The 23,971-nt window shown below is 37.1% G+C and overlaps 13 protein-coding genes across 13 annotated transcripts; 3 read left to right on the top strand and 10 right to left on the bottom strand.

The window, feature by feature from the left end:
- Positions 1–27: 27 nt before the first annotated feature.
- ATG29 (Atg29p) lies at positions 28–663 on the top strand (the record flags this gene model as incomplete). Its single annotated transcript, XM_056222339.1, has 1 exon — positions 28–663. One exon carries the CDS (start codon positions 28–30, stop codon positions 661–663), a length of 636 nt encoding a protein of 211 aa, XP_056082041.1.
- Positions 652–1,761, bottom strand: SET6 (Set6p; the record flags this gene model as incomplete). Its single annotated transcript, XM_056222338.1, has 1 exon — positions 652–1,761. The coding sequence occupies one exon, from the start codon at positions 1,759–1,761 to the stop codon at positions 652–654; it is 1,110 nt and encodes a 369-aa protein (XP_056082040.1).
- A 255-nt stretch (positions 1,762–2,016) lies between these two features.
- MLH3 (mismatch repair protein MLH3) lies at positions 2,017–4,176 on the bottom strand (the record flags this gene model as incomplete). Its single annotated transcript, XM_056222337.1, has 1 exon — positions 2,017–4,176. One exon carries the CDS (start codon positions 4,174–4,176, stop codon positions 2,017–2,019), a length of 2,160 nt encoding a protein of 719 aa, XP_056082039.1.
- A 438-nt stretch (positions 4,177–4,614) lies between these two features.
- On the bottom strand, positions 4,615–5,508 carry SVS1 (Svs1p; the record flags this gene model as incomplete). The annotated part of the gene is made up of 1 exon (XM_056222336.1): positions 4,615–5,508. The coding sequence occupies one exon, from the start codon at positions 5,506–5,508 to the stop codon at positions 4,615–4,617; it is 894 nt and encodes a 297-aa protein (XP_056082038.1).
- A 497-nt stretch (positions 5,509–6,005) lies between these two features.
- On the bottom strand, positions 6,006–6,839 carry SMKI06G2740 (uncharacterized protein; the record flags this gene model as incomplete). Its single annotated transcript, XM_056222335.1, has 1 exon — positions 6,006–6,839. One exon carries the CDS (start codon positions 6,837–6,839, stop codon positions 6,006–6,008), a length of 834 nt encoding a protein of 277 aa, XP_056082037.1.
- A 262-nt stretch (positions 6,840–7,101) lies between these two features.
- BEM4 (Bem4p) lies at positions 7,102–8,994 on the bottom strand (the record flags this gene model as incomplete). Its single annotated transcript, XM_056222334.1, has 1 exon — positions 7,102–8,994. One exon carries the CDS (start codon positions 8,992–8,994, stop codon positions 7,102–7,104), a length of 1,893 nt encoding a protein of 630 aa, XP_056082036.1.
- Positions 8,995–9,783: 789 nt separating this feature from the next.
- On the top strand, positions 9,784–13,059 carry CDC60 (leucine--tRNA ligase CDC60; the record flags this gene model as incomplete). Its single annotated transcript, XM_056222333.1, has 1 exon — positions 9,784–13,059. The coding sequence occupies one exon, from the start codon at positions 9,784–9,786 to the stop codon at positions 13,057–13,059; it is 3,276 nt and encodes a 1,091-aa protein (XP_056082035.1).
- Positions 13,060–13,675: 616 nt separating this feature from the next.
- On the bottom strand, positions 13,676–14,437 carry PET20 (Pet20p; the record flags this gene model as incomplete). The annotated part of the gene is made up of 1 exon (XM_056222332.1): positions 13,676–14,437. The coding sequence occupies one exon, from the start codon at positions 14,435–14,437 to the stop codon at positions 13,676–13,678; it is 762 nt and encodes a 253-aa protein (XP_056082034.1).
- Positions 14,438–14,781: 344 nt separating this feature from the next.
- Positions 14,782–16,962, bottom strand: AIM44 (Aim44p; the record flags this gene model as incomplete). Its single annotated transcript, XM_056222331.1, has 1 exon — positions 14,782–16,962. The coding sequence occupies one exon, from the start codon at positions 16,960–16,962 to the stop codon at positions 14,782–14,784; it is 2,181 nt and encodes a 726-aa protein (XP_056082033.1).
- A 514-nt stretch (positions 16,963–17,476) lies between these two features.
- Positions 17,477–18,406, top strand: TGS1 (RNA methyltransferase; the record flags this gene model as incomplete). The annotated part of the gene is made up of 1 exon (XM_056222329.1): positions 17,477–18,406. The coding sequence occupies one exon, from the start codon at positions 17,477–17,479 to the stop codon at positions 18,404–18,406; it is 930 nt and encodes a 309-aa protein (XP_056082032.1).
- Positions 18,407–18,553: 147 nt separating this feature from the next.
- Positions 18,554–19,414, bottom strand: PRM4 (pheromone-regulated protein PRM4; the record flags this gene model as incomplete). Its single annotated transcript, XM_056222328.1, has 1 exon — positions 18,554–19,414. The coding sequence occupies one exon, from the start codon at positions 19,412–19,414 to the stop codon at positions 18,554–18,556; it is 861 nt and encodes a 286-aa protein (XP_056082031.1).
- Positions 19,415–19,903: 489 nt separating this feature from the next.
- On the bottom strand, positions 19,904–22,051 carry KIP2 (Kip2p; the record flags this gene model as incomplete). Its single annotated transcript, XM_056222327.1, has 1 exon — positions 19,904–22,051. One exon carries the CDS (start codon positions 22,049–22,051, stop codon positions 19,904–19,906), a length of 2,148 nt encoding a protein of 715 aa, XP_056082030.1.
- Positions 22,052–22,471: 420 nt separating this feature from the next.
- On the bottom strand, positions 22,472–23,689 carry PEP4 (proteinase A; the record flags this gene model as incomplete). The annotated part of the gene is made up of 1 exon (XM_056222326.1): positions 22,472–23,689. One exon carries the CDS (start codon positions 23,687–23,689, stop codon positions 22,472–22,474), a length of 1,218 nt encoding a protein of 405 aa, XP_056082029.1.
- Between the last annotated feature and the right edge of the window lie 282 nt (positions 23,690–23,971).

Here is a 23,971-nt window from a genome sequence, read left to right as displayed (position 1 = left end):
CGATACTGTCGTTAATTTTACCTAATGATGAATAGTGAGAATACAGTTGTTTATGTGAAGGTTAAAGGGAAGAGACCAGAAGGATTTGTAGATCCTCCAAAATTTGAGTGGAATGGTGCAAAGGAGCGCCAACTTTGGGCAATGGTATCAAATTTGAATTATTCCCAAGATCAAGTAGATTGGCAAAATCTATCCGAAATCCTTGAAACGCCAGAGTTTTTTTTAAAAAAGAGAACATACAAACTATTTGCCAACCATCTAGAGCTCCTACAATTACAATTAGAGAAAAAAAGAGATCTTGAGAAGTTGTCAAATGTGCGAGTAAATGAAGGGATGTTTGGTATGCTACATAAATACATCCCTAACCTACAGAATGATAATATATTGGCAGAACCTGAAAGCCTGTTAGCAACGGACAGGGGGAATTCCGAAGAAGTTGAAGTAGAAGTCACAAATGAAGCGTTACAGCATTTACAAACTTCTAAAGTTTTGAATATTCACAAGACAAAAGTAAATAATGGCAATAAAGTAGATATGAACTTGACAGATAATGGTGTTGACGAAGAACCTGAATATAATAGTTCAGATGACGACTTATCATCGAGTTTAAGCGTCAGTAAATCTGCGTTAGAAGAAGCACTAATGGATAGGCTACAATTCTGACATACATCTTTCACAAGCACAATCGAAGAACCAACTATCAGCCAGAAATTTCCGGCGTTTTGTGGTTGGTAAGTCCAGTACCCCGGAATAATCGATGCAGATTTGCTCGTCTTTTTTTATGTCTTTATTCACATTAAACAGCATTGAATTACCTTTACGATATTTTGTCACGTTGGGGTTACAAGAATGGTTGAAATAGGAAGCTTCTGGAAATACCCAATATCCAAAAAACTCCCTGCTTTCTGACGCTTCACCTTCTTGCCATAGACCAAACGCATTTCCATATTCAGTACCTAAGATGTGTCTCAACAGCGGTATGGAGAGCATTTTACGCAAGTGTGAAGGTAACATAATGTAGAGTGTTTGGAATACCAATTTTTGAAAGTTCAATAAGACAGGAAACCTTGTTATTTTACTAAGCTCATTAGATTGTAACATATTGAAAGCATGATATGTTACGCACTGAGGATTCATATATTTTAGTTTAAACAAACTTTCGCACACAAATCTAATGCAGCTGTATTCATCTTCGCTAATGGGTGGCAATTGGTTAATTTTCTTAGTCGTTTTCATGTTATTAATACGCGGTATCCAGTCATTTTCAATTTCATCCCATACAGACTGTATGATGCTTTCTGAAATTGGGATAGAGTTCAATTTTTTCTCCTGTTCGGAAGTAATGTTATATCTTTTCAACATATTTGGAAAATGGTGCAGCAATATTTCATAACATTCGATTAGTTCAATAATATTTGGTATTTGAAGATATGATGTCTTGCAATGATCTGAACAGAACCATAGCCCAGCACCAAGAAATTTTTTGGGATTGATCTGGCAATGCGGATCACGAATTAAATATTTTACAGATTCATAATTTAGTCTGTATTTCATGGTTCTCGCATTGGCATATGCGAAACAATTGTGGCAAACTTCTTTTCTAAATTCATATGAAATAGATGTTCCCGTAGAATTACTAACTTGCAAGACTGTTGTCCCTTTAGGAATATTAGCATTACTAAAGCAAGCCCTACCGCCCCATTTAGTTTGCTTTACCTGGAAGAACGGGGAAATTTCGTGTATGCTTTCATCAATAGTCATTTTTACTTTTAGATTCTTTCGTTTTGCGTATATAAAAAATAAATAATAACATATTAATAGGAATATCAAGCTACAACTATATTATTTGAAGAACATAAAACAATAATGCAACCTTTGAGTAACATTGACTGCACGTTTCTTTTTTCACTTTTGTTTTTTTCAATTTTCCCAGTTTTTGACACCGTGATGAGGTAATCCTCTTATTTTGCATATCCGCGCAAATTAAAAAGCATGCGAGATTCTTTGTTTTCCAGATTAAGGTTTCTTTTGCTTTAACTTTGCAATAGGTACCATAGAAGGCCTTCCATGAGCGCACTGGAATGGATTATGACATAGTGAGAGCTTGCTAATTAGAATCATGCACTCTTGCCGGGTTAGTTCATCTCCAAACATAATCGCAGATCTGCATGCCTTACTATTAAGGATTTCGTGGAAAACCGTTGGAATACAGCTTGAGTACTTCCACCAGTATAATTTATCAATCGAAGTATGATTTCTGAAATGGGACAAATCCATTGGAAGCTTTTTAAAATCCTTCAAGTCATGTACATGTTGTAGTAATACCATTTTTAAGTAGACTTTATCGCCATTGTACTTGGAGGCTAGTATTTCAGGTAACGTTTTGATTTTCAAAAGCGATGTTTCTAGCGTGCCCTTGACTGCTTCATAGCCTATCCCCCATTTTTTAAATTCACATTGATAATGCTTAAATAAGTCAGCTTCAGTATGATCTATTTCAATGCAACAATCGGTTAGGTCTTGTGCAACAAAAGTACCACTTATAACTTCTGTCAGTAGATTATGAAGTAAGCCTTCCAGACGTATCCTCTCATCGCAAGCGTGTTGATCAACTAGAATTAATACTGGAAGGTTATGAATAGACTGGTGTGAACAGCGTATAAGAACAAATTTCTTGTCCACTTGGTTGATCACTTCGTATTTTGCTAGAATATCTCTGGATATGGAAAAATTTGTCATTGTTTTTTCTATATTGTCAAAATCTTGTGTGAGATCATTGCTGCAAAGTCTGGAAGAGAGTTTTTTACGCAAGCATGATCTCTGGTTGTCAAGTCTTATTTTTTTAATCCTTTCATAGTTTATCGAACCCTTGTTTATTTTCCTTTTATCGACCTCAGGTTTTTCTACATACGGATTAATACGTGCAATTTTCATTTTTGAACTTAATACACGATCACATTTGCTAATTTGGTTTCGATTGACAAGTGGTGTTGCTATTTCCGGTGAACAGTTAACCATCTTTAATGATGAATCCGAATTATCAGGTGGTAAGTAGCCCTGAAATGTCAGAAAGGAACGAACAGCTTTAATAATTAATGGTTCAATGGTACTAATGTGGGAAGGTTTTATAATGTTCTTGGCTGGATCTTGTAATAGATCATCGATAGTCTGGGGGCACCTTATATCAAAGATGAATAAAGGATGTGAACGATAAGGCTTCCCCACGCTTTTAGTTTTAAGTAAGCTTAAATTTTTGTCACCAAAATCTTGTGCTTGAAATAAGGTATCGACATATCCTTGAAAGACGCTGTTTGTGTAACGTCTACCGTTGATATATATGAACTGCAAATCCTTCAATCGAACAGGTATCTTGGATATAATGCCTTCAATTTGATAATTTTTATATTTCAGGGAAACTTTCTTGAGCATATCCGGTGGAACAATTGCTCCAAATACATTCCTCAACACTTGAGACATCTTTTGATGCTTTGTTAATCCTTTAGTGATATTTTTTGAACTGAAAAGGACGTCCTTGTGCGCTCTGGATTTGTCTGTGTAATGTACGCTAAGTGAAACCATTGGATGAATTACCAGTATCTGAAGCATATCTGCCTTCAATGCGTTAAAAGTTTTGAATGGAGGTTCTTCTCTTAGAATTCTGCGCCGAACCGGTAAATTATATAGCATATTCTCAACAACAACAGCAGTACCAGATTCTTTCTGGCTCCAAGGACGAATCTTCCAAAAAGGATCTATAGGAAGCTCGGCATTCTCACTCAACATAACACTTTTAGATGGAAATTTTCTCATCCATGTAGAGTTGTAATCCTTTGTCTTTGAACAAACAAATAGTTTAGAGACGTTAGCAATGCTATATAGAGCATCCCCTCTATAGCCGTAAGTCTTAATTGTTGTTAAATCGTTCATATTTTGTATTTTGGAGGTATAATTGTGCGTAGCTAAAATATTCAGGTCACTTCGACCTAACCCAGTGCCATCATCGTAAACAGCAAAGCTCAAGTTGTAAAGGTCAATTACGACATCGATAGTAGTAGCATGAGCATCTACAGAATTCTGAACTATTTCTCTAACCGCTGAAGCTAATGAAACTGCACATACTTGAGATTTAAGCATCTCCGAAACCGTAGAATCTAATTTCTCAATATGATGACCCATTCTTCAAATATAGTGGATGAATTTACGTTCATTCTTTCCTAACAGCACATTCTCATCTATATATTGGCTACCATTGGAATCATTCTTTAATATTTATTACAAATTATCCTGAATGTTTTTCTCCCTTCTCGTGGCGCTCGCAAGTTATTGAAAAGAAGTAAATGGAATACACACGCGGACCATTTGTGCTGCTCGTTCAGCATGAAAGAAAGTAGCAATCGTTCTTAGTATTCTTAGTAAGATTTTTATATACGTACTAATCGAGCTACGCCTACTTAGTATATATATTTTTTTTTTTTTACGAACTCAGTAATATGAATGTTTTCTTTAGTTTGTTTACTTTACTGAACAGAATATCAGAAACCACTAGTAGCTCTTGGGCGGTGATAAGGGGAATTTAATCAAAATGGCTTGCTTTGCTTCGTTGATAATTGCACATCAAATGTGAGTACCATTGTTGGTGGAGCCTGTAATGTTACCAGCATCAGCAGTTACAGTAATATATTTAACAATTGGTTCCGCGGTAGTAGTCACAAGTTGGGTAGATGGAGCAGCAGTAACTGTAACATACTTAGTGGCCGCACTGCAATAATCCTCATTGGTTGATGTGCTTTTAAACGCTTGGGATTGCTTCTCAGCAGATACTAATTTTTCTAAAGCATCGACATTAGAGTCAGCGTTTCTATCCACAGAAGTTGCAGTAGTGACACTGGTATAAGAATTATGCACCGTAACCAGCAAAGTGGAAGTTATGGTAGAAGTGTACGTACTGCCAGATTCAGTTACGGTAGATGCAATTTCTGTGACGCTTGTGGTAACCTTTTCTGCTTTTTCATTGGCGGACTCCCCAGAAAGAGTGATTATATAGGTGGAGGTTAGAGTAGAAGTGTAAGTACTACCAGATTCAGTTATGGTAGATGCAATTTCTGTGACGCTTGTGGTAACCTTTTCTGCTTTTTCATTGGCGGACTCCGCAGACAGAGTGATTATATAGGTGGAGGTTAGAGTAGAAGTGTAAGTGGTGTCTGTATCCGAATAAGTGGTAGTGTATTCGTTTGTGGATGTGGTCAGAGTAGCAGGACTAGTAGTTGGTGAGCTAGTAATGATAGCTGATGGGGAGGGAGTGAACCAGTAGGTAGAGTAGACAGTAGATGTTACGTAGAAAGTGGTTGTTTCATCGCTGTATGTTAATGTTGTCTCTTGGGGTGAAACAGAATAGGTTGGAGATAATGTCTTGGTGTATGGAGTATAGCTTGTGGTTTTATTAGTGTATAGAGCAGAAGCGAAGGTGGAAGTCACCAGTAATAAACTACACAATACTTTGAAAATCATTCTGATATATATGCTTATTTGTGGGTGATGCTACTTGGTGAACAAGAAGGAAATCAAATGGTCATAACGGTCCTTCATAACCTAGTTTTCTACGTCTTTTAAATATATCTTTCTCCCCTCATAATACAGATTACATCAACACTTACCTGTTCTAAGCCATTTGAAATTCTTGAGTCTTTCTCTACTTGCGGCTATTTGAAACACGAAATTACTCTAGAACACGAAATGCCAATTCTTAGCGTCGCGAATTTATTGTCCAATGCGGCAGGAAAATCAAAATCAAAATAAAATAGGTAATACCGACGCAGTTATGAAATCAAATTCGGACAGCAGTTTCAATGTTAGAATGCTTCCGCAAACACTACGACACTGGATGAGTTTTGGAGAGCCTGGGCTTGTGGAAATGAAGATCAAAACATTTTGCTCCTTTCACAAATCTAATTAAATGAGGAAACAGAGTAAACAATAAAAAAAGGGTTTTTCGTATCCTTAAGATGCTATATTATGCTGCCATAGCTAGAAATGTTGTTGTCCTTATTAGGCACTTCAGTATTTGCGTATGTCGAGTCTTCCGATAAATCAGGAATTCCGTCATTAAGGAATGTGTTTGTTTCAAAATTCTCTGCATTGGTTAGCGTTAGACTTTCTGAGTGCAACTTTATGACGTTGTCGACACAAAAGTACTGGAAGCAATTCAATAATATCGGGAAGATAAACATCACCAGAAAAACTTGCAGGTTCGGCCAGGAGTCTGACCAGCCAAGAATAAGATCCGCAAACCAATAGGCCCAGTCCTCTAGGTAATTTAGTATTAAAAACACGCAGAACTTCATCACCCCTAATCCGACAATGAATATAAGTAGTTGTTTCACGAAGGCAGAGAACAAGGGTTTTCTAGAATTATTCCTAACGGCCTTCGATGGAAAATAATTACCGCTTTCAATATTTTGGAAATGTAAAGACTTTAACACATTCTCAATTACGTATAAACAAAACCAAAGAATGGGAATCCCAACAGTGGTATCTAGTAGTAAATTAAGGAAATACCAATCGCATTGATCTTCATCATCATGCCCATTGGCGGCAGACGGAAAAAGTAACTTATGTCTTCTTTTTAGTATGCTAATACCTAAATTCAAGAAATGGATTCCCAGGGAACCGATTATCTGTTTTCCGATGTCATAACTCCACACTATCATCTTTCTCCTTGGATGCTCATAATTTCTTTTGATCAATAGTACAGCTACTGCTGTCATACCCATCAATGTTTGAACAAAGAGAGACACGGGCCCCAACAACTGGCATGTATCCTTTCCTTCAGAAGTATGCATGCTCTTTTTTTTCTTAATATGACAATCTACTGAACGCGCTACACTGTCAAACCTCCTATTGATACGTTGTACAGCTTATTTTGTGCAGGTATGAACATATACAGTTCTTTTCTTATCTCCCTTCTCTACTAATTATTTTAAACCCAAACACCTTTCTGTGTAAAGCACAAGCCTAGAACTATAGTTAATCCAACGATTAAAATTCTTTATACACCATAGATATGCAGAAGTACTTCTCTCATTACATAAAATAATTTTGCGTCTAGAAGAACGAATTGGCAAGCTCTTTTAAATTGACTTCTTCTGGCGTCAAGTATACAGTGTTTTTCAAAATTTCTAATATCATACCGGCCATAAATTTCCCATTGTTGAAGCAGCTTTCACTACCTTTATCTTGATTTTCTTTTAGTGAGAGAATCGTCTCTAATATTATAATTAGTTTTTCAGCATAGTTTTTGACTAATATATTTTCAACCGGATTGACTTTAGTCGCCGCACTTGAATCCTTCAAGTAAATTCCAACTGTTTTTGTAATATGAAACAAATCGGAGATAGGCAGTTGTTCTGGTTGACCTAAATTTTGGAATGTGAAGATTGAATCCCATAATGGTGTAAAACATTCTGCAGGGTCGGCCTTTGTAGAAACTAGTAGCTTATCCATTGCAATGCAGGACGCTAATGTTCCATGTTTTGCTATAAAAGGCATGATTGTTGAATCATTGTCCATTAAGCTTCGCAGTTTTGAACTCGGTAGTACCGCTAGAGCTTTGTTTAATAATTTTGATAGTAACGGTCTCAAGTGGTTATAATATTTAGCTTGTTCGTGACACTTTTTCATAATTGAAAACAAAGTAGAAAGATCTTTGACATCCAACCACATTGCGTTTTCTAGGTTTAGCAGCTTTCTTAGCAAGTCTAGAAGACCTTGGTATTGAAATGGGTCTTTGAATGAGCTGCCGACCGCAACCAGTTCGGTAAGAGATACGAGTTTCAATAATGCGACCGCATCAGTCTTGGATGTAACAGAATTACATAAAATAATCAAGGCAGCAGCAGAAGCATAACTCCCTGGGGAGCTCCTGATGACCTCGATGCATAATGGCTGCTCTATCTTGTTTGAGTTAGTTAAATTAGCGGATATGTTTCCAGCACATGATACAAGTCTTCTCATTACAATAAGCTTATCATTGAATGTTTTCAATTCTAAGCAATCTAATGACAATAATAGATTCTTTTGTACATTAAGCACAAGATCTTCTTCATTTGTAAAGTCAATACTTTCATCTTTTACGACTATGGTCTCTAGACATGCTGATAGGTTTAAGAGCAACTCACAATTAACTTCTTCTTCGTCTTCTTCTTCCCCCTCGTCTTTAACGTTTTGACTAGTGAACTCTCGGGTGTCAGTACAAGAATGGACTTTAAATGTTTCATCTTCCATTACTGGCAGTTCCTCATTTTTCATGTTAGAAGAAATTTTTTTGATATTCTGGCTTAAGAACAATAGGTCATTGATCGGGACATTTTTATAATTGACTTGTAAAAGACTGTTTAATAAATCCGACCCCAAAGTAACTTTGTCGGGAGATGTCAAATAGGTATACTGGGTGGTCTTTAACATGATAAATAATGGACCTCTGATGAATGAAGCCACCTTTTTTGTAAATGTGACATTTCCAATGCAAAAGTTTCTTAATAACACAACCGACCTCATCTGCAGTTCATCTAGCAAACTGTACTCGGTATCGTCAGAAGAAATTTGACTTAATTTTAGTATCCCACCTATATAATAGTTGAGAAGTTTCCTTCCCTCTATACAGGAAAGAATTTCTCGATTATTGTCATTGTCACTTATTGCATTAGCAATACATCTAATCATTTCGGAACTGATCTTATATAAAGCAGTTTTATCATTATTAGATATATTCGTGTCATGAAAGCAAAAATCAAGTGTTTGTTCTAACACCATTACCAGGTTTGATAGTAGCCCCGTCTTACCAACAATATCTCTATTAGTCGGCTCCCTCAATGAAACAGCCAATTGGTCCATCACGGTTAGGTAACTCTCTAGGTAAACATCGTTCATCGGCACATCTTTAATTGACGATGCATTAAGAATCGGTTGTAAACCGAATAGAATCTCTTCGTAATCCATGCAGTAAATCAACTCTGTCCAATCTAAAACTGCGATTGTTCAATGCTGGAAGAAACTTAAGTGAGGGCCTGTCTGCGGTTAATCCTACTTTTACTTATGATCCTCTGCCACTTTATGTATTGCCTCGGTTTCTTTAAAGCGGGTAACACAATATTGTTTCTCTTAATCGTGTCAAGAGGAACTACTATTAGTTATCCTCATATAATTATGGAAGAAACTTTTGATTTCAAGTGACCGAAGACAAATAAATATAGGCTTACTACAAACATACAAGTGCTTTAATTACTTAAAATCAATGTGATAGCTATGTCGCTACAATACCCATAGCGCTAACTTTCCAAATTACTTAAGAACCCCTCAGCGGCTAAGCATAAACCCGATAACTGACAGGCAGTGAATATTTGATTCTCAACTCGAAGGCCCCTTTCAGGATGCATATCATGGTAAGTATTACTCGAGAGTAGCGCCTTGCTAGTATATATTGTACAACGCTCTTACTCCTTCCTTCCCTCATGATTTGTTTCTGCTAATATATCCTTCTGCTTATTGTTGCCCTCACTCAATACGACGCCAGGCCGTTAACGGTTCTTCAACTTGCAAGATGGAGAAAAAAATTGGTCACCCACGCAAACAATGGAAGAAAAAAAATCAAGAGCAAAAAGAAACCTTACGCTTTATTTCAAGTATTGGGTGATTGAATGTATTATAAACTAAATCCACATAGAGCTACCGATTTTTTTTACTTTAAATTCAGAAACTTAAAAGAGCGTAATCTTTAACCAGTCTATAATGTCTTCTGGTTTAGTTTTGGAAAATACGGCACGTAGAGATACATTAATTGCTATTGAAAAAAAGTACCAAAAATTATGGGCTGAGGAGCATCAATTTGAAATTGACGCCCCATCAATTGAAGATGAGCCTATTACAATGGACTGCGAAGAATTGCATCGCAAGTACCCCAAATTCATGTCGTCCATGGCCTATCCCTATATGAACGGTGTTCTGCATGCGGGTCATTGTTTTACTCTCTCTAAAGTTGAATTTTCTATTGGTTTTGAAAGAATGAATGGTAAAAGAGCTTTGTTTCCATTGGGGTTCCACTGTACAGGTATGCCAATCCTAGCTTGTGCTGACAAACTAAAGAGAGAAGCAGAACTATTTGGCAAAAACTTTGACAATGTGCCACTAGAAGAAGAAGAAACTAAAGAAGAAACTCCGGCTGAGAAAGAACGTGAGGATATCACCAAATTTAAAGCTAAGAAATCTAAAGCTGTTGCTAAGAAGGGCCGTGGTAAATACCAATTCGAGATTATGTTACAGCTTGGTATCCCTAGAGAAGAAGTCATAAAGTTTGCCAATGCTAAATACTGGTTGACTTACTTCCCACCATTATGTGAAAGCGATTGTACTTCACTTGGAGCTCGTATTGACTGGAGACGTTCCTTTATTACCACCGATGCTAATCCTTATTATGATGCCTTTGTTAGATGGCAAATGAACAAGTTAAAGGCTACAGGTAAGATCAAATTTGGTGAGCGTTATACTGTTTACTCTGAAAAAGATGGACAACCTTGTATGGACCATGATAGACAAACTGGTGAGGGTGTTACTCCACAGGAATATATCGGTATTAAAATTGAAACTTTGGAGTTTGCGGCTGATGCAGCAAAAATTATCGATTCAAGCTCAGAAATAGATAAATCTAAAAAGTTCTATTTCATTGCTGCTACTTTGAGACCCGAAACTATGTATGGCCAAACATGTTGTTTTGTTTCCCCAACAATTGAGTACGGCATATTTGATGCAGGTGATTGTTACTATATTGTTACCCAACGTGCATTTAAGAACATGTCATACCAGAAGTTAACACCCGAGAGAGGTTTTTACAAGCCGATAGTTTCTGTTCCAGGTAGGGCCTTCATTGGTACTAGAATTCATGCTCCACAATCCGTTTATCCAGAATTAAGAATATTGCCGATGGAAACAGTCATCGCCACCAAGGGTACTGGTGTGGTCACATGCGTTCCATCTAACTCTCCGGATGATTACATTACCACCAAAGATTTGTTGCATAAATCTGAATATTACGGCATTAAGCCTGAATGGATTGACCATGAAATTATCCCAATTATGCGCACTCAAAAGTATGGTGATTTAACTGCCAAAGCTATTGTTGAAGAAAAGAAAATACAGTCTCCAAAGGATAAAAATTTGTTAGCGGAGGCAAAGAAAATTGCTTACAAAGAGGATTATTACACTGGTACTATGATATATGGTCCTTATAAGGGTGAGAGGGTTGAACAAGCCAAAAATAAGGTCAAGGCTGATATGATTGCTGCAGGTGAGGCTTTCATCTACAATGAACCAGAATCACAAGTTATGTCGCGTTCTGGTGATGACTGTATTGTTTCCTTGGAAGACCAATGGTACATTGATTACGGTGAAGAAAATTGGAAGAAGCAAGCCATTGAATGTTTGGAAGGTATGCAATTATTTGCTCCTGAGGTTAAAAACGCTTTCGAGGGTGTTTTAGATTGGCTTAAAAATTGGGCTGTCTCTCGTACATATGGTCTAGGTACTAGGTTGCCCTGGGATGAAAAATATTTGGTTGAGTCTTTATCAGATTCCACTTCTTACCAACCTTTTTATACCATCGCACATTTGTTATTTAAGGATTACTATGGTAATCAGATCGGACCATTGGGAATTTCAGCTGATCAAATCACAGATGAGGTATTCGATTACATTTTTCAGCTTCGCGATGATGTTAAGGACACTGATATTCCATTAACTGCTCTTCAAAAGTTAAGAAGAGAGTTTGAGTATTTTTACCCATTGGATGTCTCTATTTCCGGTAAGGATTTGATTCCAAACCATTTGACATTCTTTATCTACACCCACGTTGCACTATTCCCAAAAAAATTCTGGCCAAAGGGTATCAGAGCCAATGGTCACCTGATGTTAAACAACTCTAAAATGTCCAAATCCACTGGTAATTTCATGACTTTAGAGCAAATTGTTAAAAAGTTTGGTGCTGATGCAGCTCGTATTACACTTGCCGATGCTGGTGATACTGTCGAAGACGCAAATTTTGATGAATCTAACGGCAATGCTGCTATTTTGAGATTATTCAACCTTAAGGAGTGGGCAGAAGAAGTCACCAAAGATTCATCTAAATTGAGAACTGGTGAGATCACCGAATTCTTTGATATCGCATTTGAACACGAAATGAACTCTTTGATTGAAAAGACTTATGATCAATACGCATTGACTAATTATAAGAATGCCTTGAAATATGGTCTTTTCGATTTTCAAGCTGCTAGAGACTACTATCGGGAAGCTAGTGTCTCAATGCATAGGGAGTTAATCATCCGTTATATTGAAACACAAGCTTTATTACTCGCTCCAATTGCACCTCATTTCGCTGAGTATATCTACCGTGAAGTTTTAGGTAAACAAGGCTCTGTACAAAATGCTAAATTCCCACGTGCTTCTAAACCAATAGATAAGGGTACCTTAGCAGCTTTAGATTACTTGAGAAATTTACAAAGAAGCATAAGAGAAAGTGAAGGTCATGCTTTAAAAAAAAAGAAGGGTAAGTCTGCTGAAATCGATGCATCCAAACCTGTCAAGTTGATTTTACTAATTTCTGAGTCATTCCCAAAATGGCAATCACAATGCGTTGAAGTTGTTCGTAAATTATTTGCCGAACACACTTTAAATGACAATAAAAAGATTAGAGAGCACGTTGAACCTAAGGAAATGAAGAGAGCTATGCCATTCATTTCCTTGTTAAAACAGCGGTTAGCTAATGAAAATCCAGAGGATGTTTTCCAAAGGGAATTACAGTTCAACGAAATCGACACTATCAAAGCTGTTGCAAAAAATGTTGAAAGAGCTGCACAAGTTTTGAAGGTTGCTAAATTTAGCGCAATATCTTTCCCACATGGCGCTAAAACTGGTAAGAATATCTTTACTGGTGAAGAAGTTGAAATTCCATCTGTCGCAAAAATTGTTGAAGGCGCAGTTCCAGGCCATCCGGGTATAATCTTCCAAAATATTTAGAGAAATGTTCCAAGATGTATCATAACGATTTATTGATAAAATATGCAGAAGAATTTTAGAAAAAAAACTTATTAAATCAATAGAGAACAACTAATAATAACCTCGCATTGATAGTTTCGTTTCGTACATAGTATATAACTTATTGTAATTACACAAATGTTTTTGTTTTGTATGCCTTAATCTTCCTGTAAGGTGTTATCTAATAATTTGGTGTAGAATATGTGCTATGGACTCATTGCTTATCTAATCCATTTTATTTCATTTAGAGACACTTAGCTGGTCATAATAAAACTAGGTCAAATAAAGAAACGGGAGCAACGTATCAATAAGCAAATGAATAATAAATAAAAATACTATAGAATAAATAAATTAAAAAATGTTCAATAAATGATAAAGTTCATGAATGTAATATAATTAAGAACGTGAGAAAAAAAATATTGAATATAATGAAACAGGTTTATAATTTCAACAGTTGAAAAAAGAAGGCCCATCAAAATAAACATAATTAGAAAAAACCAAAAAAAAAACCCAAGTAACCATGTACAGAAAGCACATTGATGCTAAGAAACTCCTTTTGCTTAAAAAAATTAAATTTTAGGATTATCTTTTTCATTAATCATCCTCCAAGCTTCTTTTTCATTTGAAGTAACGTTACCACCGACTTTTTTCTCCCCTTGCCTCCTCTCTTCGAGATTTCATCCATTTTCTTCTTGAACGTCTCGTTTGTTTCATTGGCAACGGATGAGCTTCTCTTAGTAGTTACATTAAGAAAATCATCTGCCTGTATTAGTTTTTCATTAGGTGGATGGAAAGGTTTCAAATTTCTCAATAGTTCACTAGGTATGTTGTCCCACTCTGAGAAGAATTCAAGACCAGTGGCAGAGGAGATCCATGGTGACAAAGGTTCATTTAAATCTTCTAGCTTCATCGCAAACTCGTACAGTGTACTTCCTGTGTCTTCCTTAAGCTTTGGGTCATTGGGATTAATAAACAGGGGCCTGTATCCAGAATAGAGTACGTTTGTGGTCATGTCACTCTGTTTTAAATGTGAGGTAGATGGAACTTTTGGCAACCACGAAAAATCGCTTCTCTTCTTTTTTGAATTAAAAGTTCTCATATCATTGGATTCTTCCTTGGAAATTGGCTTGCTTCGCTTTATAAGTGGAGTAGTGCGTTCGTGTTCCGCGGGCTGACGATGGTATGCTGCTTTTTTACTGCCTTTTTTTCTTTTAGATTTCATCTGGTTCTTAGAGAGTAAAGACTGATTATTCAAAAACGTAAAGGAAGACTGAAATCGTCTGCAAGTGGGTGCTATTCCCGACGAAAAGACATTGTTCTTTGATAATGGTGTGATAAATGGACGAGCTAGTTTCAACATAGTTTGTGGTCCGCCTCAATGCTGAATATACAATATTAATTTATAAAGCACTTTCAGAGCCTTTTAACTATCTTGCGTATGGTTATACAGGAACAATATTATCAATCAAGAGAAATGTCGAAGTTATTTAAATAGTTGCTATAACTACCCTTTGGGATAAACGATTTCGATATTGCGAGCAAAAAAGAAACGATAAAAAGAATAGGTGTTGATTTTCGTCTAACATGATAAATGCTTTTATCGCCATTAAGGCCGTTAATAAATATGAATATTATGGTTATTATGATTGATACGATTATTATTACTACGATCATTGAATGCAATCTTACGTGATTATATGCTGTTTATATTTTCATGCCAACAGGAAGAGTTAATGACCTCTTGACTGTTCCTGTAGGTAGCGATAAAATGCTGCTAGAGTAAGCCGAGTTTAGCATAGCAAATGGAGACCTTAAGGTAATACTTAAATCCCTTTGTTTTCTCATTGGGCTTAACTCCGGTAACTCATCTGCCTCTTCTACCAAACTTCTTTCTTCTTTTTCTTTGTCTTCTTCTCCTTCTCCATCCCCCTCAATCTTCACTAAAGTGCCATCAAAGGTTTGAGATGAGCAGCCATCTGTCTCATATTCAGTTAAGAGTGAATCAACAAGATCACCATAAATAGTGGAGTTTGTTTCTGCAGATTTATTCATATAAACAGCACTATTCTTAGGCTCCTGTAGACGAGCGATTTGCACCCTGAGCATAATTCTTTGAGCAATAATTGTGCTCAAATAGTGCTTCATCAAAGTATAACTCTCTTCGTTAGAGATGCCCTCATGTTTTAGATCCGAAGTTTGGACATTATTGTCGGTTTTCAATATTCCCTCGCTGTTTTCTTCTACTGTTTCCATTGCATCCGCATAACTAGAGTGGCTATCTGATGACTCTCTATGATAATCTGATGAGGAAACACTGTTAACGGGGGATAATCCTCTCATAGAACTAGTGTCGATCACATATTCATCTTCCTCCTTGATAGAATATCGATTCATTGATAACGGAATAACTTTGTTTTCTACCACAATCGATGGTTGTCTGGCAATAGCATTTAAAGTCGTTGAGGGTTGTGACCTTACCAATTTCGACCTCGAGTAGGCACTGCTGTTGCGAGTCACTGTATGATTGATACTATCGGATACAGAAATGAAAGAATTTCTGTTATTTACCGGTGTCATCGCAGCTGATGAGGTTAAAATAGAAGCAGCTCTTCTGATGGAAGAATTTGTTCTTCGTAATGATGGCGTATACCTTACCAGAGGGCCCTTTGGCGTCTTTGTTACTATTGTGGGATTATCAGATTCGGGAACCTTTGCTCCGAATTTCGTATTGATTGTCAAAGAGTCAGACTTATTTTGTGGAGCCAGTACAGGTACTAGAGACTTTGATGATATTGATCTTTGTAAATTGGAAACATATCTCTGTGTCCTTTTCTGGCGTGGAGTAGAGCAGCTATTACCGGTTACTGAACCCGGCTCTCCTTTCTTCGGATTTTTGGTAATCTTTGGTTTGAATCTGGAATTTTTGGATTTTAGAGTGGAATTTACTTTTTGATCATTATATGAGAACAGTTTTCTTCTTATTACTAATCGTAGTTTGAATAACTTTTTCTTTATTCTAATTCCTAATGAGGTGAAATAGTACAAGAGTCCGCCTTTGCATCTAATGGCCTTTGATCTTTTTAAGCAACAATGGGGACTAATTGATTTACTGCTACCACCTGAACTGTACCTATAATTGGAAGATTCCGAGGACTCGACTCTTTTTATTGTAGGTATCCTGTTTAATCTCTTTTTAGGCTTCGGTACTGGGCCACTCTTTTTTCCAGTAGCCTTTGTATGTTTTTCTGACTTCGATTTTCCTTTGGATTTAGTTTCTTGCATCGACAGTGGAATATCTCTTTTAGATGTCGATTTCTTAAGTGATATTGTTGATGCAGAAGATGAAGATATATTGTAGGAAGCGTTATCTGCCGTTGGAATGGTCTGGGAAGCTGTTGATATTGAGCCGGCCACGTTTCCCTCCGGAATAACTTCCATTGAATGTAGCTGATTTCTTACTACACTTGAACTGCTATAATGTAGAGAATCGTTACCTTGAGAATCATGTGAAGCGATATAGTCACTTTTATTTGAGTCCGAGGTTGTTAATCTATTAATAACTTCATTCTGGTTGGCTATTATGCGTGGGGAGGATGTAGTGTTATCGGAAATATTAGCAAATGAGTAGTATCCATTCGATGAGTAACCAGAATTTGTATTTGTATTGGACGCAGACGTATAATCAGATAGTATCTGGGAATTTGCATCTTCATCGCGCGTAGCCCCATTTTCTGCAGCAAACACATCATTCAAAAGATGATGATTATTCATATGATATTCTTCTAATGTTCCCCTTGGTAGGCTTTCGTTAGATGGAAATTTGAAATCCATTTGATCACCTCTAAACGACTTGGTTTTTGTTCTAATTGGGGCTCTGATAATCATTATCTTATAATGGACTAGTGTAGAGGATAATTCAGATATACTTAAGCACTTTGTTAAATAATTTTGAACCTAGCTACCTTGCTAAGCCGTTAAATTGCTGGCCTAACTATTATCGAGCATTTTAAATATATATATACAACACATTTGTACAATAATTGATGACCTACTAAAACCCAGCAATCGGATCCCCCCCCCCCCAATTGCAGCCTTTCCTGAAGGATAGGCATGGCGATTCTTTATCTAAATAACTAAATATCGAATTGCATATGTCATGGCAGAAGCAGCCTTTTTTTTAATCCTCGCCAGCCATCGCCTTTTCCGATTATTTCCACATGAAAATAATGAATGAAAAATTCTCAGGTTCATCGCACCCTGATGAATGAGAGAGTATAGGGGAGTTATTCCTCGAGTAGCGAGTAACTGTTTCGTTGCATTAACTATTTGCAATTATATATTTTTCTGCAGGCGAATAATAAGTAGTGAAAAGAAGAAAGCTGTTCGAATTACTTAAGTGATGGGAAGAACTTTTATTCATGCTTCGAGAATAAGGCAGACAGCACGTAAAAGAAAGCATCATTCCAAGTTTAAAACTCTAATCAATTTGTTAGAAAATAATGCTTACAAGATAGAATCATCAAAGCCATTACACAATGGGAAACTTTATAAGTACTGGAAAAATAGACGTCATTTGTTTTCGAAGATAGATACGTCGCCGATATACATGACAGATGAGCTGTGGTTCAGTGTGACGCCTGAAAGAATTGCGTGCTTCCTAACAAATTTTGTGAAGGCATGCATGCCAAATGCTGAAAGGATATTAGATGTTTTCTGTGGTGGGGGCGGTAACACCATACAGTTTGCTATGCAATTCCCTTATGTCTATGGTGTGGACTACAGTATTGATCACATATATTGCACTGCAAAGAATGCGCAAAGCTATGGTGTGGATGATAGAATATGGCTGAAACGGGGCTCCTGGAAAAAGCTAGTCTCTAAAAATAAGCTTTCCAAAGTAAAGTACGATTGCGTTTTTGGGTCACCACCGTGGGGTGGTCCAGAGTACTTAAAAAATGATGTGTATGATTTAGAGCATAATTTAATGCCAATGGGGATTACTAAGTTGCTCAAAAGCTTTCTTAAACTAAGCCCTAATGTAATTATGTTTCTTCCAAGGAATTCTGACTTGAGTCAGCTTTCTCGAGCTACGAGGAAAATACTAGGCCCATTTGCCAAATGTAAAGTATTATATGTTAAGGAAAATGGATATATGAAAGGAATATTTTGCATGTGGGGGGAATGCTTTTTTAATTATGAGCCAGTAAGTGAAGAAAACAACCTGATGGAGGTGTGTTCTGAAAACGAAGAGCACTCAAGAGAAGAAGAACATGAATCCACGAAAGCGAATAGAGATAATGGCATAGATATCTACAAATTGGACGGTTGAATTCTGATCAAAGTAGAGTAGTAAGATAAGAGATGCAATGACTATATTATGGGTATGTATATTATATAGAGAGCTGCGATTGCAGGTTTTGGGGAATACTTAAAACGTTTTTCAATTGCGAGACTGCTTGCCAATGGGGATAGTGAATCACGAGTTAGATGGGATGTCTTTTTTTTCCACAAGTAGATTACCGCGCGCTTCAGACTTCAAAACGGATAGTAACGATCCCTTTGAATGAGGTTCAATTATATCTTTCTCTATCCCATTATTTATTAGGGAAACTCCATTCAAAAATAGGTAAGGTGGATGGATGGATTCCAAGGCAATATCAGGATCAATATTTAGTTTATTTTGTTTGATGTACTTCTCTAGTTCGTAGCCGCGAGAGTGTTTCTCTAAATCGACAGTAGCCAATTCAGGTGAAATCTCAAATTCTTTTTGTAGTAAATTTCTCAAGAAAATTGAATCTGATTGTGACGATTTGATGAACAGCACCGCTGGTGAGGTTTTTATTATATCTAAAAAATTCGCTTTGGGGTCAAAATTCTTGTAATCATACTTTTTCTGCGAGATCATAGAAGATGACTGTGAATTTATCGTTGAGGTCGTCGAACTTGTCACAATATCGTCCGTTGGAGAAGATGTGGAAGAAAATGTCGATGAAATCATAGATGAAGGCGCTGGTATATCGACTTCAACTTCACTTTGAATGTGCGAAATTTCTTCTTTGACTTTCAGGAAATATAGTTCATTTTCCTTACTTTCTAGAAGACTATCCACTGTCTTCAACAAGTTCGGTAATTTATAAATCAACCTCTTTTTGTCCTCTTCTTTATTTTCTTTTCTGCTTTGGCTAAGATCGGTGGAATTTTCAGAGAATTCCAAGGAATCATTCCATGTAAGCACTAAAAAGCTCACTATTCCGAGTAAAACGAGTGTTAGAGAGACTATTCGTGTGCTTCTCTTAGTTGATGTACGCTTTTTCAAAATTGATGAGTCTGCAATCATTGCTATTCTTACTGTTTCTTATTTTCTTTCAATTTGGTGCTTCGTCGCAGTTAAAGCAAAACGCTATCTGATATCTAATAATATACTTATGTATATATGTATATATGTATATATATAAGCTTATAAAAACATCTGTAATATAAGGCTCGTTCAAAGAGGTATGGGAAGTTCCAACTACTGGACCTAAGTAATTACTTATATATTAAGCCCTTTAGTACATCTATTACTTAGCTCGAAACAGATCCGAAACAACCCCAAAATAACCCCAAAACCTCTGGATCTTTATTAGCTGATGACAAATTTTTTGATACAGCACTGAAACGAACCTCGTAAATCCATGTTTTGTCTACTTTTAACGAGAAGTGCCTGGAAAATAAAATTCATGCGGAACTTTCTAAGCAAAGATCCCATCAAGGCAAGTACCGGGCAAGCGGAGGCGCAGTCCACAGAAAGAATCGCACAAAGAAGACAAACGTGAAATCTGGGGCCTTATCTGGTTAATTTATCGTTTTGGACGACAGAAAGTGGTGACTGTTGGGTATTAGTGAGCGGTTTCAAAGCCCTGTCTCGTAGTCGTTTGGCACACTGCAGGGCCTCAATCATCTTATCCTTTCTCTCAAGCATCTTCTGTAATTCCATCACTTCTGTACCATCGCATGGGGCCGACAGCTTTGCATTGTACCCACTTTTCTCCATTGCCATAATCTTATCCTCAAGTTTTTGAGTGTATTTCCTATACTGCCTTATTTGCGATTCTAGACCTTGGATTTTTGTCTCTAATAGAGTGCCAACCTCTAAAGGTAGCATTTCTACAATTTCCATAATCTCAGAATCTTGTAAATCGACAACGTCCTTATCGAGTAGTTTTTCGCAGTTGTCCAGTTTATATTTCAGTATTCTATTTTCCGCTTTCATTAAAGCCAAGTTCGGATCTTTATGACTAACGATGACGTTGTTATCCTTGTAGTTGTTTTCATTCGAGGATTGGGTTGAACGCTCACCTAGATTTGCGCGGTCCTTTAGTTCAGAGATCAGCCGGTGTTGATCTTCCAATTGGCGTCTCAGCAACTCAATAGTGCGGTCTTTATCTCCATCGTAATTGCCATTGTTGATTATGGATTTTTTAGATACATGAAGCGAGACATTCTTGGCTCTCGATGCAAACCTCAACGTATTCATAGTTTCCGCTGCTGCATCATTTCTGGTATCCACTGTACATATTGTTGTCACTATGCTATCTCCACTGAGCGCTGGTTGCAATAATCTCGTCAATTTAGAATCTCGGTATGGTATGTGATTGCTTGAAGTATTACTGTTACTAACAATACTCCCACTGCTGCTGCTGCTGCTGCTGCTGCTGTTACCGCTACTTGTTGGAGTTGTGGGAATAATTGAGCCTACTGAGTTTGTCTTGTCGGCACTTAGTTTGGATATTACAGTCCCCAAAGCCAGTAGCGATTTGTTGATGAAAGACCCTTCCTTTCTCCTCTCCTGTTGCCCCGTTGCCCTTTCGGAACCTGCTAAGTCACACAAAGACAATGTACTTGATCTTGATGTACCGTCCCTCACGTCTGTGCTCGTTAGACGAATTAGTACAATGGCATGAGAACGGGAACTTCTTGCATTATAATCTGTTTCACCAATTTTTCTGCTTTTATCACCGACTGCAATCCATCTTAATAAGTCTTCACTGCTTTCGCATCTCCTTTCAGTGAGACCAATAACTTTGACCCCATACTGAGAGTCATCTCTAATCTTCAATTCTACACCCAATGCATTGCTGTTGTTCTTACTCATATATGACCTCGAGGGAGTGCCTAGTCTGCTACCTGACTCCTCTAATCCACTTTCTAAGAGATCGTAAATCCTTTCATTGTAAATTTCGAGGTACGATATTACCACGTCAAATTTTTTATCCCCGTTCATTGACTGTTCCATGATATTAGTAAATAAATACGACACAGATAAAGGGATTAGTCCTAATTCTTGTTCATTCCCACTCATTGTAAACGTCTTACCTGAACCAGTCATACCATATGCAAAAATGGTGGCATTAAACCCCATCAATAGTTTATCGATCATTGGTTTACTGGTTTTCTCGTAGACTTCTAAATTGGTGCAATGAGAAGCAAACACATGATCAAACTTGAACTCTCCAATTTCTTCATGTACTATTGTTCTGTCATTAGTAATAAACCAAGGGTCTCTGGTAAATGTATTACCACCTTGTTGTGAATTGGTTCGTGATTGAAAGTGTCTAGGTGTTTTGAGCCCCATATTATCATGAGAGGGACCTACACTTCGTGGCTTTGGTCGAATCGTCACAGTGATTGATCCTGTGTAAGTGTCATTTTTCCTCGAGATGTTGTTGATACTATCACTTCTTCTGGCCCTTATCCTGCCTGGATGAAGGAAAGGATCAGATTTGGTTGAAACAGATCTAAGTGGTGAGTTACTTCTTGTGCTCGATGAGGAAATTGATTGAGATCCCGAACTCGACACATTTCGTATCGAGTTTCTTGTTAGATTTGAAAATGATGAAGTTGATCGTACAGAGGGCGATTGTGGTATATTGCTTGAGCCAGAACTAGATCTCGTAGGTGGCCTTCTCAGGCTTGGGCTCATTTTTTGGATCATCAAAAAGAACTTATTAGTATGGTCAGATGTGTATTAGTGCTCTAATTGTTTCGATTTCAAGAATGGCTACAGCGCAGCCTGTTAATCTCTGTAGTGTATTTCTTTTTTTTCTGTTCCCTTCTGCTTACATTGTTTTATCATCAATTGTTCCGCTATTGGAAAAGTATAAACAAGGAGATTTTCGAGCCGCATCTCTAAGCTACCCGCATTGTTCACTTCAGAGATACTACCGACCGTGGAGTAAAGAGCTATCTAGAATACTACGTGAAGACAATGAGCTTTTGCACTTAAAGTAAGATAGTATGCCTTATTATTATATTTTTGAATACACTATAAGTATTGTTTGCTATTTTTATTTATGGAAGCATTCTTCAAGATGGCGGAAGGAAAACAGGGCGCAAAAGAAAGAAAAGGTTTAACTTAAATTGCCTTAGCTAAACCAACGGCATTGTTACCCAAATCGTAAATGGAGTAGTATTTACGCAAAAAGGCATCACCAATAATGGCCAAGGGGCCAACAGGTTCTGGGAAATCCATTGGTGTGATTGCGGAGATACAAGAGCCTGATACTTCGAGTGTGTAATCGTAAGGTCCAATAGTGTAATTGTAACCGTTGAAGTTGAAAATTAAATCTGGTAGACTATCTCTAGTGTTACAATCTAGAGTGTATTGACCAGTCCAACCTTTTTTGGCACCTAGTTCTGCATTGATCATTTCTGCCAACCCTGATGGTAAAGTAATCAAAGAGGTACCAGTATCGATGGCAGCACCATGGCTCTCTAATTCGGCGTACTCATCGCCTAAACCAATACCTTCAAATTTGACTTCCCAATAAGCCTTACGACGAACTGGTAACCAAGTAATATCACCCTTAAATTTGGATTCGTCAATACCACCAAAGGTGGCTTCACCGCCATTTTCACTGTCTTTAGAAGTATCTCCCAAATAAAAGGCAAATTTCTTTTCATCCAACAAATCTTGTTGAATAGCGTTGTAGAATGGGGGAACCACCTTGTCAACAGAAATGGTATCGTAACCCAACCCTAAAATACCATCGAACTTACCAAACGCGAATGTTAGACCTGGTTCACTGGTAGCTTCAGCAAAATCTTGTTTTGGAATAGTCAAGTCTCCAATGGACAAAGTGTCTTGTGAGATGTAACCTTCCAAGGATCCTGTACCATACTGGATGGCAAATTCGGTACCATTAGCTTTATAACTTGACGAAGCTTCATGATCATACTTGGAGTGTAGGAAGCAAGCTAAAGAACCACATTCGTTACTTGGAACCCAAAGATTTGAAGAACCGGTATCCAGAATAACTTTGAAGTTCTGAGGTGGGGTACCTAAGGTAATATCAGTGTAATATTGAGCGTTCAAGTAATTTGTTAATGGAACGTCGTGACCACCTTCAGTGAAAAAGGGATGCTCCCTGGAAAAAACAACTTCGGGATTAGCTTTTTCAAATTGAGTCAAATATTTTTGGCCCAAATGAGCCAAGTGTTGGTCAAAAGTGACTTCCTTCATTTCATCGGATAATTTGTGCTTGTAAATTTTAGCCTTGTGAACTTTAGCGGCAGCAGGGTTAATGCTAACCAACAACAAGGCTAATGGCAATAATGCTTTTAAACTAAACATTTGGTTTTCCTCCCTTGAATTTTTTTTTTTTGGATTAAATATTTAGACTACTGAACTTTTTTTCTTTTCTTTTAGTATTCTAATAGAAAGGACTTTTATGAAAACAGTAGGATTAGAAACTCGTGAAAAACTGTTTCTATTGTTATTCCTTTAACACAGTAATCTCTTCAAATAAAAACAGAGAAGACCACTAAAATCTGGTTATAAAAACTTGGCTCAAAATAAGAAGGTGGAATAAATTAATGATAGCTAATCGATTACCTTAACTTCTTTGTCTTGTTC

Source organism: Saccharomyces mikatae (assembly GCF_947241705.1).
Source record: "Saccharomyces mikatae IFO 1815 strain IFO1815 genome assembly, chromosome: 6".
Classification (NCBI taxonomy): Eukaryota; Fungi; Ascomycota; class Saccharomycetes; order Saccharomycetales; family Saccharomycetaceae; genus Saccharomyces; species Saccharomyces mikatae.
The sequence above is the reverse complement of the archived record's forward strand: the minus strand, read 5'-3'. Positions and strand labels throughout refer to the sequence as shown.